We start from the raw sequence: 16,692 nt of genomic DNA, 5'->3' as shown, positions 1-16,692 counted from the left end.
TTTGATTTAAGCTGAAACCTAAAGGATGAGGAAGAGACCACAAGGTGAAGAGTGATTATTCCTAGGCGGGAGGGGCGGGGGACACAACAGGTGCAAAGCCTGAGGCTGAGCTGAGCTTGAAGAGTGCAGAACAGCATGGGGCTAGTGAGGCTGCCCCTGAGAGATGAGATTGGGAAGACGGAATAGAAAGGTTGGTAGGAGATGAGATCAGAAAGTGGGGACAAGCAGGGCCTGGTGGGTAGCGGGGTTCAATTTTAAGCTAAGAGGTGAAGGATGAGGGGGAGGAAGCCAGGCAAAGAATAGGGATGTGGAAGAGGGTAGAAAGGTCACAAGCAGAGGGTGCGACAAGTGCAAAGGCCCTGATGCTGGACTGAGCTGGGTGAGTTTGGGGAAATATCAGAAGACCTGTATGGCTAGAGTTTCGGGAGCGGGGAATGGGGTGGTACTGGAGAGTTGAATTGCAGAGTAGTGGGGCTCACATCATTTAGGGCTTTTTAGGCTATTGTAAGGAGTTCGGATCAAAGCTGACACCTGACAGGTGAAGTAGAGGTAGCCAAGGGAAGAGTGCAAAGCAAGTGCAAAGGCCTTGAGGTGGGAGTGCATTTGAGATGTTCTTAGCAAGGAGGCTAAGTGAGTAATGTGGTGGGTGATAGGGCACAAAGGTGAAGAGAGCCAAGGTTAAGCAGTTCCTTTCTACAGTGGGGACTTGCTTGGATTTAAGCCAAGTGCAGGGAAAACAGCCAGGAGAAAAGTGCTAGATGCTGTTCTTGGCAAAGGCAAAAGGCCCTAAGAGTTAGAGTAAACTGGGAGAGTTACAGGAATATCAAGAAAGCCAGTGTGGCGGGAAGAAAATGAGTGAGGGGAGGGTGTGAAGAGGCGAGGTCAGGGAGGTCAGGGAGGCAGACACTGTAGGCTTTGAAGGCTATGAGTTAGGGATTTGGATTTAAGTTGATACTTGAAGTATGAAGAGAGGTGGAGGATGTGCCAGGCGGAGGGATCTGCAAGTGCAGAGTCTCAGGTGGGACCAAGAATAGTGTGCTCCAGAGAATAGCAAGGAGCTGAGAATAGGTGGAGCTGAGTGAAGGAGGGGTAGGTCTCAGAGCCATGAATACACCCTGACTCCTTGGCCCTCCTGCATCTCTGCCCAGGTTGATGGCATCCTGCAGTACCTGCCCTTCCAGGCGGCAGATGGGCAGGTGCAGGTGTTCCGCCAGGGCCAAAACGCTGTGGTGCGCACGGACTTTGGCCTGACCGTCACCTACAACTGGGATGCCCATGTAACTGCGAAGGTGCCCGGAAGCTATGCTGGGGCCCTGTGTGGGCTCTGTGGAAACTTCAACGAGAACCCAGATGACGATCTGGCTCTGCAGGGTGGGGGCCAAGCTGCCAATGCACTGGCCTTTGGGAAGAGCTGGCAGGAGGAGACAAGGCCAGGCTGTGGAGCAACGGAGCCAGGTGACTGTCCCAAACTGGACTCCCTGGTAGCCCAGCAGCTTCAGAGTAAGAAGGAGTGCGGGATCCTTGCTGACCCTGACGGGCCCTTCCGGGAGTGCCACCACAGGCTGGACCCACAGGGCGCTGTACGAGACTGCGTCTACGACCTCTGCCTGCTGCCAGGCCAGTCTGGGCCTCTGTGTGACGCACTGGCCGCCTACGCTGAGGCTTGCCAGGCCGCTGGGGCCACCGTGCACCCCTGGAGAAGCAAGGAACTTTGCCGTGAGTATCAGTAGTGAAAACTGGGGTCTCAGCCTTATGTATATTCATTAACATATAAATATCACTAATTCATTTAATTCTTATAACAGCCTTATGAGGTAGGGACTGTGGCTTTGCCCATTTAACAGATGAGAAACCTGAGGCTCAGAAAGGATCAGTTACATGTCTGGGATCCTTTCAGCTAGGAAATGACAGACTCAGTAATACATCTGGTGGCCCTGGGTCTGATTTCCCCATGGCAGTTGTCATTCGGAGATGAGCAGTGGTGTTGCTGTTAGAGGGAGCCCAGGACCCTCTCCAGGTCTTCTTGGTCTCCACCTGGTCTACTTCACTGACGTATAACACCTGCAGAGCCCGTCGGGCAGTCACTCTGAGACCCTTGCATTAGATGCGGGTACAGGAATGCTCTTCAAACGTCTTTGCTTTCCTATAAAAGAAGTTTAGAAAGCCATGCATCCTTTCGCCTGATTTTTACATTTTAAAATGTATTGTTAAAATATAATACACATGTTCAAAAATATGTACATATAATAAGTAGAAGCCTGTTTAATTCTCATGAAGAGAACAAATTTGCATAACCTGTCCCAAGAATCATGACAAAGTTCAAACTAGGCTCCCCATCACTTTGGAAGCCCTTTCGTGCCCTTTTCCCAGCACTGTACCCCAAGTATGAGTGACTATTCTGACCCACTATTCTGACTTCTAAAGTTTCTCTTTTTCTAAAGATTTTATTTATTTATTTTTAGAGAGAGAAGGGAGGGAGAAAGAGAGGGAGAGAAACATCAATGTGTGGTTGCCTCTCACGCGCCCCCTACTGGGGACCTGATCCCCAACACAGGTGTGTGCCCTGACTGGGAATCGAACCAGTGACCTTTTGGTTCACAGGCCAGTGCTCAATCCACTGAGCCACAACAGCCAGGGATAATTGCTTCTTTATAATGTTATTTAACTTGTACCTCTGTCCAGCCAGATTCTCTTTTAAACAGAATATTAGATCTAGAACAGTGCTGTTCAGTAGAACTTCAGTGATAATGGAAATGTTCTATATTTGAGCTGTATCATATGGTTGCCACTAATCAAATGTGGCTATTGAGCATTTGAAATGGGGCTATTGTGGCCAAAAAACGAAGTCTTCGATTTTATTTCATTTTAATTAAATTTACATTTAAATGGCCACAACTGACTGTCATTTTGGACCACACAGATAGAGGATTGATTTGGCTGTTTTTTTTGTTTTGTTTTGTTTTTGAGGAAACTATTTGTCTTTTTTTATGAATCCTCACCCAAAGATATGTTTATAAATTTTTAGAGAGAGAGGAAGGGGGAGAGAAAGAGAGAGAGAGAGAGACATCAATGTGAGAAAGAAACATCAGTTGGTTGCCTCTTGTATGTGCCCTGACCAGGGATCAAACCTGCAGCCTAGGTATAAGCCCTGACTGGGAACTGAACCCTCAAACTTTTGGTGTATGGGATGACGGTCCAACCAACTTAGCCACCTGGCCAGGGCAAAACTGTCTGTCTTATAATCTGGAGTGAGTGGGGTTTGGAGAGAGGAACAGGGATTCTTTATTTTCTTCTTTACAACATAGACAAATATTTTCATCTATAGAACCATTACTCCTATTCCAGAATGAAGAAGCTGAGAGTACTGCACTCATAAACACACTGCAGAGATTACACACACACTCTCACTCCACAAACATATGTTTAAAATACATACCACACAGCCACACCTTATTCACAACGTCACCAAGCTCACTGAAGACATTCCAGGTAACCCAAAGCACGGCTGAAAATGATCAGGATCAGATTAACTGTGATGTAACCTGTTCCCCAGGCCCCACTCAACAGAGGAGCTCCTCGCAGCTGGACCACTTCTACGTGACTGTGTGAGCGTGTGTGAGCGTGAGTGAGCATGAGTGAGCACGTGCATGTGTGTCAGGAGGTCAACTGTTTCACTGTGGTCAGGGATTCTCAACCCTTGTGGCCGCTCTCTCTGCAGCGCTGACCTGCCCGCCCCACAGTCACTACGAGGCCTGCTCCTATGGCTGCCCGCTGTCCTGCGGGGACCTCCCGGTGCCCGGTGGCTGTGGCTCTGAGTGCCGCGAGGGCTGTGTGTGTGACGAAGGCTTTGCGCTCAGTGGTGAGTCCTGCGTTCCCCTCTCCTCCTGTGGCTGCTTGTACCAGGGCGTCTACCATCCGCCGGGCCAGACCTTCTATCCTGGACCGGGGTGCGAGTCCCTTTGCCACTGCCGGGAGGGCGGCCTGGTGTCCTGTGAGCCCTCTACCTGCGGCCCGCACGAGGCCTGTCAGCCATCCAATGGCATGCTGGGCTGCGTGGCTGTGGGCTCTGTCACCTGCCAGGCGTCAGGAGACCCTCATTATACCACCTTTGACGGCCACCGCTTCGACTTCATGGGCACCTGTGTGTACGTGCTGGCTCGCACCTGTGGGACCCGGCCTGGCCTGGAGCAGTTCACCGTCCTGCAGGAGAATGTGGAATGGAACAATAAGAAAGTCAGTGTGACCAGGGTGATCACTGTCCAGGTGGCTAACTTCACCCTGCGGCTGGAACAGAATAAGTGGAAGGTCACGGTGAGAGCAGGGGCTGACCCTGGGTAGGGCTGGGATAGAGGGCCATCTGTGGGTGGGATCCGGGCAGTGCTCAGCCCAGGGGCAGGAGACACAGGGTTCAGAGTGGATGCTAGAGGCATGGGGTCGCAAAGGAGAGGGGCTGCTGATCATAACCCACAGTGGGGAGCCAAGAAGACCCCGGGAGCTGAGATCTGTTCCCACGTGGCCTCAGTCTCCCCTCTCCCTGCCCCTCCATCCCCCCTCCATCCTTGTCCCTGCCCCAGCCACCTCCCTGGTCTCCCAGCCAGTGGCAGCACGTGATGCAACCACAGGTTGGTAAAGTTCAGGAATGGGAACGGCTCAAGGACAGAGGACAATCTGAGGGAAGCTCCACCGTTGCTGAACAGCCACAACCACAGTAACTGCAGCTGTGCCTTCTGCATGGCTGACCCCAGACCTTGGCTGCCGAGCACTTCAAACCCAAGTGTCATTTTATCCTCACAGTAGTAGCTCAAATGCCTTGATTTGCTTTCCTCTTTAAAGGGGGATGTCCCATCACTGGCCAAATTCCCCCAGCAAAGGCAGGCCTTGAACCCCAGATGGTGTAGCAGGAGACAGCATGCTGGACCCTGGGGCTTCAGGTGCTTTCAGACTGAGACGGGTTTGCTCTCACATGGGAATGGGCATTTCTCTTACCCTGGAGGGTTTTCTGCAGAGATCCCACTAAAAACCAGGCACCTGACTGTTGTGCTAGTAGCGAAATTGATGAGGATGCTGTTGAACGGCTGACTTTTTCAAGTGCTCATGCATTTGATGTTTAAATATACTACCTGATGCAGCCATGCTCCTAGAATAGCAGCTGGCATATACTTGGCTATAAATACATAAGAGTTGTTGGGTTTTTGTTGTGAGGTAGAAACTATCAATATCCCCACTTTACAGATGAGGAAACTGAGGCACAGGGGCTGAGTCACTTGGCCTTAACCGCTATCCATCCCTGCTCGGGGAAGTATGGTGGTAGACTGTTTTTAGGAGACTCATCCAGGAGCATATCCTTCTCCTGCCTTCTCCTCTGATTCCTCACGCTTCCAAAACAATCGAATGCTCATTGTGTCTGTATTAAGGAAGGCCTAGCGAGCGTGTTATCCAGGGGGTGGATTTACAAGGCTTCGTTGGTACGTTAAACTGAAGCCATGGGTTCTTGGCTCATGAACTTGAAGTTCACTTCTCCAGAAAATTAGCCTGACTTTCCACCCACTGATGGATACTTAAGGCAAAAACCCTTCACACCCATTTACTCTTCAAAATGAAAACACCCAGTCATAGCTAATGATAATAACAAGCGCTCCCAGAACACCCATTCTATGCCAGATAACGTGTCAGCACTTTGCAAATACTAATTTATCGAATCCTTACGACAACACCGTGGGGTAGGCACCACGTTCCCACTCAGTAGATGAGGAAACATGAAATGAGAGGTGACTGGCCGGCCCAAGGTCACAGAAGGAGTAAGGGGCGGAGCTGTGTTTGAACCCACGCAGGTGCCTGTAAAGTCTGTTACCGCATTACCAGTCATTGCAGCAAGTGCTGATTAAACGGCCACTGGTAAGGCTGTTACTCCACTGAGACCTGGATCAATTTCCTGTGGCTGCTGTGATAAGTTGCCACTAACTTGGTGGCTTAAAACAACAGGCATTTGTTTCCTCAGAGTTGTGCATGCAGGAAGTCCAAATCAAAGTGTTGGCAAGGGCTGCACCCCCTTCAAAGGCTCTAGGGGAGAACCCTTCCTCGCCCCACCCAGCTTCGGGTGGCTCCAGGTGCTCCTCGGCCAGGGCTGCCTCACTCCACCTTTGTCTTTGTCTTCACGTGGCTGCTCTGGTATCTCTGTGTCTTCCCCTCTCCTGGCTCTTACGCAGACATTTGACACAGGTCAGAGAGCTCACCCTAACCCAGGATGATCGTGTCCCCAGGTCATTGTCCTCTTGCATTTACAAAGACCCTTATTATGAATAAGGTCATATTCTGAGGTCCTGAGTGGACATATCTTCTGGGGACCACCACTCAACCCACTAGAAGACCCTATTATTATACCCGTTTTACAAATATAGAAACTAAGGCCCTGCAGATCTTCAGTGTCAGGCAGGGCCTTGACTGGGGCCTGCCCTCTCAGTGTACCCTCTGAGCATGGCATCTCCTGCCTCCCAGGTAAATGGCGTGGACATAAAGCCCCCCGTGGTGCTGGCCCAGGGCCAGGTCCGAGCCTTCCAGGAAGGCTCAGATATGGTGATCAAGACTGACTTTGGATTGCGTGTGGTCTACGACCTCGTGTATAATGTGCGGGTCACAGTCCCAGGTAACTACTACAAGCAGTTGTGTGGCCTGTGTGGGGACTACAATGGTGACCCCAAGGATGACTTCCGGAAGCCCGACGGTTCGCAAGCAGGCAGCCCCAATGAGTTTGGCAACTCCTGGGAGGAGGCAGTGCCCGGCTCTCCCTGCCTGCCGCCGCCCACCTGCAAGCCTGGCGAAGACTGCCACCCTCAGGAGTGCGGGCCTGAGCTGCAGGAGAAGTACGAGCAGGAGCAGTTCTGTGGGTTCCTCACCAGCCCCACTGGGCCACTGGCCGCCTGCCACAAGCTGCTCGATCCTCAGGGGCCCTTACAAGATTGTGTCTTTGATCTCTGCATCGGTGGTGGAAACCAGAGCATTCTCTGCAGCAACATTCATGCCTATGTGAGTGCTTGCCAGGCAGCTGGAGGCCACGTGGAACCCTGGAGGACCGAATCTTTCTGTCGTGAGTAAGGGGAAGAGATGGGGGACACCAAGGAGCAGAGGGGGGGAGGTTGAGGCACAGAAGGGGCAGACCCTGGACCCTGCAGCCCCTCCTTCCCAAGGGCTCTGACCCACACCCCTCTTTGCAGCGATGAAGTGCGCCCCCAACAGTCACTATGAGCTCTGCGCAGACACCTGCACCCTGACCTGCTCTGCACTCAGCACTGCCCCTCAATGCCCGGATACCTGTGCCGAGGGCTGCCAGTGTGACTCCGGCTTCCTCAGCGACGGCCAAGCCTGCGTGCCCATCCAGAAGTGCGGCTGCTACCATGATGGTATCTACTATGAGGTAGGAACCTGGTCATCCCCAACAGGTCTTCAGCCTCATCCTGGACCCCTTCCCAATGCCCATCAGTCCCACAGCCTGTGCACTTGGCCTCCTGAACGTCCCTCCCACCCACTTCTCCTCCACAACCCATGGCCCCACTGTGGTCCAGCTTGTCCCCTCCTACCTGGCTCCCTCCCAGCCCTCTCTTTTGCTCCCTTTGATCGCTGTCTCCATGGCAGTGGGAAAGACCTTTGTAAATATAACTGTGGCTCCTGCAACTTTAAACCCTCCCCTGACTCCTCAGGTCAAGTTTTGGCTCTGTCATGCCAGCGGCTAACTCCCCTGCTCCCCTCTCCTGCTCTCACAGTTACTCCTTTCCCTTTAATTCGCACGTGTTTGTCTGAAGTCTGTCTCTCTCAAAGCACTGCAAGCTCTGTGGCGGGCGGTGGGGGGCTCTCTGTTGGTCTCATATGAATAATAATAGTAATAATAACAAACAGGCAGATGGTGCTTACTATGTTCGGGTTTCTGCTTTAAGTGTTATTCTGTGCTATGATATGATATATAAACTCTTTATTACGAAAATTTTCAGATATGCAAAAGAGAGCAATGTAATCAATCTTCATGTACCCAGCACTCAGCTTCAAAAAAAAATCAACACTTTCCCAATCTTGTTTCATCTCTATCCCCGTTTTCTCTTCAATCTGGATGATCGAAAGAAAATCCCTTTTCATTTCATCTGTATTTCATATGTATTAGTAACTCAGTTACACTGTCATAGGTAGGTGCTATTGTTATCTGCAATTTATGTGGAAACTGAGGCATAAAGAGATTAAGTAATTTGCACAGAATGATGTGATTGGCAAATAGCAGGAAAACGCTTCAGACTCAGGTAATCTGCTCCAGAGCCTTTGCTCTTAATTACTCTGTTACGCTGTTTATCCTATAACAGCAGGCATGTAGTAGGTATTTCGGAATAAACAAATGAGCAATGAATGCAAGTGAGTGAATGAATGAATGGAACCCCAAGGCCATGCTGTGCTTTAGTTTCACACCCCCCTGATGAAAGATGTCCCCTCCCTGTCCTCCAGACCCCACAGGTCCTGGAGTGAACTCCCACCCTGATGGCTGTGCCCTCTGTCCCCACAGCCGGAGCAGACGGTACTCATTGACAACTGCCGGCAGCAGTGCGTGTGCCACGCTGGGAAAGGCCTGGTGTGCCAGAGCCACACCTGTAAACCGGGGCAAGTGTGCCACTCCTCTGCAGGCATCCTGAGCTGCGTCAAAGGTGCTGGGCTAGGTTGGGGCTGGTGTGGCTGCGGACAGAGGACAGCGACTTTGGAGCTGAGGGTGGTGTGACCTGGATCTTTATGGTGGGAGGCACAGAGGACTGAGGACTGAGGTCTCCAACCTGGGGACCCCTGGGCTGGGATTCCCAGGGCCAGACACAGGGCCCTCCAGTCAGGGAGGCAGTGACCTTCAGGGTGGAGTCCAGGCTCTGGGGGCCCTCAGGGCTGAGTTTCCTGGGCAGATGTCAGAGACCCTCAGCATAAGGCAGGGACAGGCAAACATTTTCTCTAAAGGGCCTGATGGTAAGTATTTAGACTTTCAGGCCACACGGCTTTGGTCACAACTACTCAACTCTGCCATCATGGCATGAAATCAGCCATAAAATAGATTAAGTAGGGGGCATAGCTCCATCAAAACATTATTTATAAAAACAGCTGGTGGTGCCATAGTTTTCTGACCATTGGTATGTGGGATTAGTCTTGGGGCTTTGGGCACCATCCCCAAGGGGTTTGAGAGACTGGGATCCACGGGGACAGGGACAGAGTCCTGAGGTCTCAAGCTGATACCTGATGAAGTCTTGGGTCTTGGATACAGGGCACCCCTCAAGTGGAAGACCAAGATTTATATGAATACAGTCTCAGACATGGGGACCCCCAGATTAAGTCTAAGACACAGAGCCACCCCAAGATTGGTTTCTTAGGGTGAAGGGCAGAAAATAATTTCCTTGTTTCTGAGGATAAGGAAATGGGACCTCCAGAACTAACTGAGACCCCCAGGGCTGGTGGACAGGATAACAGGGACTCCTGGGGATAGTGGTATACTGGTCAGGGTCCAGTCAGGAGACAGAAACTACACAGCAGCATGAACAGGGCAAGCTGGAGAGAAAGAATTCTTTACTTGAATAGGGGATGGACACTAAGGGGCACAAAGAATGACACAGAACACAAAGCAGATACATGGAGCAGCCCCTGCCCCTAAAGCGAAAGCACAGCACCCAAGCAAGGAAAGGAGGAATTGGGAAGAGGCCCCCCACACCCCAAGGCTGAGAGGCAGGTCTCATTAGAAGGTGCGACTGTAGCCCACTGGATGGCAAAGAGGTTGTGCAGGCTGGAGCTGGCAAGCAGGAAAAGCCCCATTGCTGAGTGGGTGTCCCACATGCTGCTAGCCCCCCGTGCCAGCAGGAGCCAAGGAGAGCAGAGCCACTGGAAGCAAGAGGGGTCCCTTTCCTCCTGCTGGGACCCTCCAGTGCCCTCTACTGACAAAGCCTAACTCTATCAGTGGGTTTCCAGCTAAAAGGCTATAAATTGAAAATTGGCACAGGGGGAGAGGCGAGGAAGTTTCAAGGCTGGGGTTTTGGGCATAGGGGTTCCAAAAACTGCGGTCACAGATATAATGGCCCTAGGGACAGAGTCTTGGACAAAGAGACCCTCAGAGGTAGGGCCTCATAAATGAGATCCCCATGGCTAGGGTCTCAGACGCAGCAACCCCAGGGAGACAGGGTCTTGCACAAAAGGATCCCCAGGCCATGAAACTTAGATATGGGGACCATGGGGACCAGGGTCTCAAATGTGGGGAACTCTGGAGTTAGATTATCACCAGAAAGTTCCTTCAATACCTTGGTCTTGGGCACAGAGACCCCCAGGACTGGGGTCTTGGATGTGGTTGTCCAGGTAGCTGGATTGGGAGGACCTGGGCCTGGGTCTTGAATACAGAGAACTGTGGGGCTATGGATGCCCTTGTGGACACCCTCAGGGCTGGCCGCACAGACACAGGGACCCCTGGGGTTCTGGTCTCAAACCTGAGTCCTCTGAGGCTGCGATCTCAAGCAAGGGGACCCCAGAGCCTAGGGGCAGATGCTGGAGAGCAGCAGGCCTCAGGTCAAGGCAACCCCTCAAGGTGCTGTCTCCTCTGCCCCCAGAACCATGCTTTGGTGTGACGTGTCGGCCACAGGAGACATGCCAAGAGAAGAATGGCCAGGGTGTGTGTGTGCCCAACTACGAGGCCACGTGCTCACTGTGGGGCGACCCCCACTACCACTCCTTCGATGGCTGGAACTTTGACTTCCAGGGCACCTGTAACTATGTGCTTGCAACAACCAGCTGCCCAAGGGTCAACACCCAGGGCCTGACACCCTTCACCATCACCACCAAGAATGAGAACCGGGGCAACCCTGCCGTGTCCTACGCAAGGCTTGTCACTGTGACTACCCTCAACACCAACATCTCCATCCACAAAGGCGAGGTCGGCAAAGTCCGGGTAAGTCCCACAGGAGGGTCCCCTGAGCTCCCGGTTGGGCGGGAGGGGTCCTGCCAGCCACAGTTAGGAACTCAGTGCTCTCTCTCTTCACCCAGACCTTAAACAAAGTGGCGGCAATAATTACAGCAAAAACCTCTGTTGGGAATTAAATGAGCTCACCTCTTTGCAAAGGGCTTTCACCTAGGACTTCAGCATTTTGCCTTTTTAGAGAACTGGGTTTGAATCCAGGTTCTCCATATCAGCTATGTGACACTGGGCAAGCGACTACTTGGCGGGCCTCAGTTTCCTCATTTTAGGAACAGGGATCGTAGCAGGCTCTGCCCCACAGTGAGGTGGTGCTCATCAAATGATCCGCTGCGGGTCTGACCTCAGGAAGCCACCATGTGTGAATGTTTGTGAAGAAACAAGTGAGAGGCTTTGAGACTCTGGTGTGGAGCAACATTCAGGGAACTAGAGAGAGAGAGAGACTGGACGCCCTTTCTGCCCAGGGTAATGGAGATGCAGATGAAGGGCAGCCCACAGGGGGAGAGGGAAGCGCGGAACAAGGCAGGGACTCCATAAATGACGGTGAGTAGGAGAGATGCCCAGACACGCAGAGGTGCTCAAGGAATGAGGAGGGAGGGAGCGAGCAGGTGAAAGACCCAGAGAGAGCACGCGCACACACACACACAGTGTGGGGGTGGAGGGGAGAGAGAGACTCAGAGAAAGAGAAATCTGAAAGAGAGATAGATGTCGATGTAAACAGAGGGAGAGACAATGGGGAGAGGAAGGGAGGGAGATGGAGATCAAGAGAGAAACTCAGAAAAAGCAGCAGAGATAGGTTGCATTCCCGGGGGCCTGGACTGCAGCCGCTATCCAGGTTAATTAAGTGACTCTACAGCTGTCAGTTTTGAGGAAGGCCTTGGCAGGCTGAGTGAGGGAGGCAGAGGCCAGAGCTGAGCCTCCACACCTCGAGTGACCTCTGTTTGTGCACCCCCCCACTTTCCTCCAGGTGAATGGTGTGCTGACAGCGTTGCCTGTCTCTGTGGCCGGTGGGAGGCTTTCAGTGACCCAGGGCTCATCAAAAGCAATGCTGGCAACCGACTTCGGGCTGCGGGTCAGCTATGACTGGAATTGGCAAGTGGAAGTGACACTGCCCAGCAGCTATCACAGCCTAGTGTGTGGGCTCTGTGGGAACATGGACCGCAACCTCAGCAATGACCAAGCCTTCCCTAATGGCACCCTGGCTCCCTCAATACCCATCTGGGGCGGCAGCTGGAGAGCCCCAGGCTGGGACCCACTGTGCTGGGATGAATGTCAGGGGTCCTGCCCAACATGTCCTGAGGACCGACTGGAAGAGTACAAGGGCCCTGGGTTCTGTGGACCCCTGGCTGCCGGCACAGGAGGCCCCTTTGCTGCCTGCCATGCCCAAGTGGCACCTGATAGCTTCTTCAAGGGCTGCGTTCTGGATGTCTGCCTGGGCGGTGGGGCCCACGACATACTTTGCCAGGCTCTGGCGACCTATGCTGCTGCCTGCCAGGCTGCTGGCATTGTCATCGAGGACTGGAGGGCACAGGCTGGCTGTGGTGAGCGTTGGGGTGAACAGGGCAGGAGTTGGGGGTGGGGGTCCTGTCTCTGCAGGGCTGGTTTGGTTTCACTCCAGTTCTTCTGGGCCTTTTTGTTTCTTTCTATGTCTCTTTGTTTTTCTCTTGGTGTTTATCTCTGTCTCCCTATGATTGTTTCTCTGTCTATTTCTCATTCACTCTCTCCTGTCACTGTTTGGGTCTTTGTTTCTCTCTCTTTTGTTCTGTCTCTCTTGGTCTCTCTGTCTGTCCCTCTTTGTCCCTGCCTCTGTCTCCTCCCACTCTGTCCTCAGATCCCACCCTCTGACACCATTCTCTCTCTCTCCCCCTCCCACTCTTTCATCCACCTGCAGAGATCTCCTGCCCCAGCAACAGCCACTACGAGCTCTGTGGCCCACTCTGCCCTGCCAGCTGCCCATCCCCTGCGCCCCCCACGACCCCAGCCCCATGTGAGGGCCCCTGCGCCGAGGGCTGCCAGTGTGACTCGGGCTTTGCACTGAGTGTGGACCGCTGTGTTCCTCTGGATGGCGGCTGCGGCTGCTGGACCAACAACACCTACCATGAGGCAGGCAGCGAGTTTTGGGCTGGTGCCACCTGCTCCCAGAGGTGCCATTGCGGACCTGGGGGTGGCTCTCTGGTCTGCAAACCTGCCAAGTGTGGGCTAGGCGAAGTGTGTGCCCTGCTTCCCTCAGGCCAATATGGCTGCCAACCTGTCAGTACAGCTGAATGTCAAGCCTGGGGTGACCCCCATTACATCACCCTGGATGGGCACCGATTCGACTTCCAAGGTACCTGTGAGTACCTGTTGAGCGCACCCTGCAATGAACCACCTGTGGGAGTTGAGAACTTCACCGTCACTGTAGCCAATGAGCACCGGGGCAGCCAGGCCGTCAGCTACACCCACAGCGTCACACTGCACATCTACAACCACAATCTGTCCCTCAGTGCCCGCTGGCCCCGACAGCTGCAGGTGAGGGGTCTGTGGACCCAGCAGGAGTACTGCCAGCCCTGAGTTGCCTGGGAATTAGTGGTGTGCCATTCCCCTGATCACCTTTCACAGGTTAGCAGAGCATGAGGGAGGGGTTCAGAGTGTAGGTCTTGGAGCCAGATGGCTTAGAGCAGTGACTTCCCCACCTTTGAGCTTTTGTTTTTTCTTCTGTAAAATGGGCCTAAGAAAAGCGTCTGCTTCCGAGGGTAGTGCGAAGAGCCAGTGAAATCGTGTCTAAAGATTATTATTATTTAAAGGGGGGAAGTCACGTGCTCAGGGCTCCAACGGCTCTCCCCTGCCACCTCCACCCTACCCCTAACACAGTAGGTAGCAGAGGCGGGATTCGGACCTGTGTCCTGGCCATTCACTACCTCCACCTCTGCCCCACGCCCGCAGGTGAACGGCAAGCTCGTGGCTCTACCCTTCCAGCTGGACTCGCGCCTGCGCGCGTATCTGAGTGGCCCCGATGTGGTGGTAACTGCGGCCACAGGGCTCTCACTAGCTTTCGACGGAGACAGCAACGTGCGCCTGCGCGTGCCGGCGGCATATGCGGGCGCCCTTTGTGGCCTATGTGGGAACTACAACCGGGACCCTGCCGACGACCTGCAGGCGGTGGACGGGAATCCCGGCCACTGGCAGGTGGGCGGCGCTGAGGGCTGCGGTGAGTGCGTGCCTGGGCCATGTCCCGCACCTTGCACACCGGAGCAGCAGGAGCCCTTCGGTGGCCCGGACGCCTGCGGTGTGATCTCGGCCCCTGACGGCCCGTTGGCACCCTGCCACCGCCTCTTGCCACCCGCACAGTACTTTCAGGCCTGCTTGCTGGATGCCTGCCAGGCTCAGGGACATCCCGGAGGCCTCTGCCCAGCTGTGGCGGCCTACGTGGCAGCTTGCCAGGCCGCTGGGGCCCAACTTGGCGAGTGGAGGCGGCCGGATTTCTGTCGTGAGTACTCACCCATGCATGGGCCACATAATGGGGGTCTCCCCACCCCGTCTTTTCACAGGACTCTAAGACAAGAGACTTCTTTAAGGTGTGCCTTAGACACCACCCTGCCTGCCCTGAGCCAGATTCTCCTATCAGAGAAATATCTTGGCATTCACACACTAAACACACCAGGGCACATACTGCAGTGGGAGAGACTGGTACACCTGGTCAGAACGCTGGGTCCAGTAGACCATCAGGGAGCACGCACTCGGAATCCTAGCCAGATGAAGTGGGTTGTGGCAGACCCTGTCAGAGCAACACAGTGAGATTCACCTGGTCAAGTAGATTCTCTCAGGTATCCCTTCAGAGAGACCTAGAAAATTCCGCCTGCTCAGATGCCGCTGGACTGTTACAGACACAAATACACAGGAACTGGCCCAATAACATCGGACAGGGGCTCTGGTTAGAGACACTGGGGAGACACACCCAGGAGAAATCATGACCCTGACGTAGCCCTATGCAGTTACGTACCCTAGTCACAGGGACTCACACCCCAGGATACGTCTGGCCCCACGCCTCAGTCAGGTGCATGCCCTCAGTGCCCACAGCTGGTTTAGACCCACACAGTTTAGTCAGTCACACATGGTCAAGTTGATCAGGTTGACCCACAACCTGGTCAAAGAGCCCTGGTTCCCAGAGCCCCACGCTGAATGCCCCAGTTAGGTTTGCTGGGTCTCACACCCCTCTCAGATCCCTGGACAGATTCACCCATGCATCACGCTTAGGTGGAGTACACAGATCCACCTGGGCAGCTTCCTCCACTCCGCACCTCCCCCCTGGCTCACTTCCCTCTTGTCCCCACAGCCCTCCAGTGCCCTGCCCACAGCCACTACAAGCTCTGCGGTGACTCCTGCCCTGTGAGCTGCCCCAGCCTCTCAGTGCCCGAGGGCTGTGAGCCAGCCTGTCGTGAAGGCTGTGTCTGTGATGCCGGCTTTGTGCTCAGCGGTGACACCTGCGTGCCTCTGGGCCAGTGTGGCTGCCTCCACGAGGGCCACTACTACCCTCTGGGTGAGACCTTCTACCCAGGCCCTGAGTGCGAGCGGCGCTGTGTGTGTGGGCCGGGCGGCCAAGTCAGCTGCCAGGAAGGCACATCCTGCCAGCCCCATGAAGAGTGCCGGATACAGGACGGTGTCCAGGCCTGTCACCCTAAAGGCTGTGGCCATTGCCTGGCCAGTGGGGGCACCCACTATGTTACCCTGGATGGACGTGTCTATGATATGCATGGCTCCTGCTCCTATATCTTGGCTCGAGTCTGCCACCCACAGCCTGGGGACGAGGACTTTGCCATTGTGCTTGAGAAGAACGCGGCTGGAGATCCCCAGCGCCTGATAGTTACTGTAGCTGGCCAGGTTGTGGGCCTGGCTCAGGGCCCGAGGGTAAGTGGGCATGGCCCTGCCCTGGGGACTCTGAGGGGACACAACCCTGCCCTGGGAAGTCTGAGGGGGATACGGCCCCACCCCAGAGGGGCTGAAAGGGACACTGCTCTACCCTGGAAGTCTAAGGGGACTGCCTTACCTATGAGTCCCTGACCCGCCTGACCCTCCCACACAGGTCACTGTGGACGGCGAGGCTGTGTCCCTGCCTGTGGCTGTGGGCCATGTGCGGGTGACCGCTGAGGGCCGAAACATGATTCTACAGACGACCAAGAGGCTGCGGCTTCTCTTTGATGGTGATGCCCACATCCTCATATCCATCCCCAGCTCCTTCCATGGCCGTCTCTGTGGCCTTTGTGGGAACTTCAATGGCAACTGGAGTGATGACTTCGTCCTGCCCAGTGGCACAGTGGCCCCCAATGCGGATGCCTTTGGAGCTGCGTGGCGGGCGCCGGGCTCCTCTCAGGGCTGTGGCGAGGGCTTTGGTCCCCAGGGCTGGCCGGTGTGCTCAGCAGAGGAGACAGCGCCATATGAGAGCGTCAAGGCCTGCGGGCAGCTCCAGGACCCCCAGGGCCCCTTCGCGGCCTGCCATTCAGTGCTGAGCCCCTCTGAGTACTTCCGCCAGTGTGTGTTTGACCTGTGCGTCCATAAGGGCAACAGCTCCTTCCTCTGCCGTAGCCTGGCTGCCTATACAGCATCGTGCCAGGCAGCCGGCAAGGCTGTGAAGCCCTGGAGGACAAACAGCTTCTGCTGTGAGTACCCATAGCCCCCCCCAGAGGACTCCAAACCAGGCTCGGGGATGCCTCCTGATCTGCTCCCAGTCCTGTCTGCATCTTAGGGGCAGCCTCTTC

The 16,692-nt window shown here is 54.4% G+C and overlaps 1 protein-coding gene across 1 annotated transcript in view; it reads left to right on the top strand.

Moving 5' to 3' along the window:
* The window catches only part of FCGBP (Fc gamma binding protein), a 39,259-nt gene that overhangs the window by 12,830 nt on the left and 9,737 nt on the right, over positions 1-16,692 (top strand). The window contains exons 6-16 of the mRNA XM_024577452.4: positions 1,149-1,716; positions 3,719-4,311; positions 6,496-7,084; positions 7,212-7,411; positions 8,540-8,678; positions 10,599-10,936; positions 11,928-12,501; positions 12,852-13,468; positions 13,883-14,426; positions 15,273-15,844; positions 16,020-16,593. Coding sequence (XP_024433220.2) covers positions 1,149-1,716; positions 3,719-4,311; positions 6,496-7,084; positions 7,212-7,411; positions 8,540-8,678; positions 10,599-10,936; positions 11,928-12,501; positions 12,852-13,468; positions 13,883-14,426; positions 15,273-15,844; positions 16,020-16,593 — 5,308 coding nt within the window. The remainder of the gene's footprint in view (positions 1-1,148; positions 1,717-3,718; positions 4,312-6,495; positions 7,085-7,211; positions 7,412-8,539; positions 8,679-10,598; positions 10,937-11,927; positions 12,502-12,851; positions 13,469-13,882; positions 14,427-15,272; positions 15,845-16,019; positions 16,594-16,692) is intronic.

This window comes from Desmodus rotundus, chromosome 12, assembly GCF_022682495.2.
Source record: "Desmodus rotundus isolate HL8 chromosome 12, HLdesRot8A.1, whole genome shotgun sequence".
NCBI classification, from domain to species: Eukaryota; Metazoa; Chordata; class Mammalia; order Chiroptera; family Phyllostomidae; genus Desmodus; species Desmodus rotundus.
The sequence above is the reverse complement of the archived record's forward strand: the minus strand, read 5'-3'. Positions and strand labels throughout refer to the sequence as shown.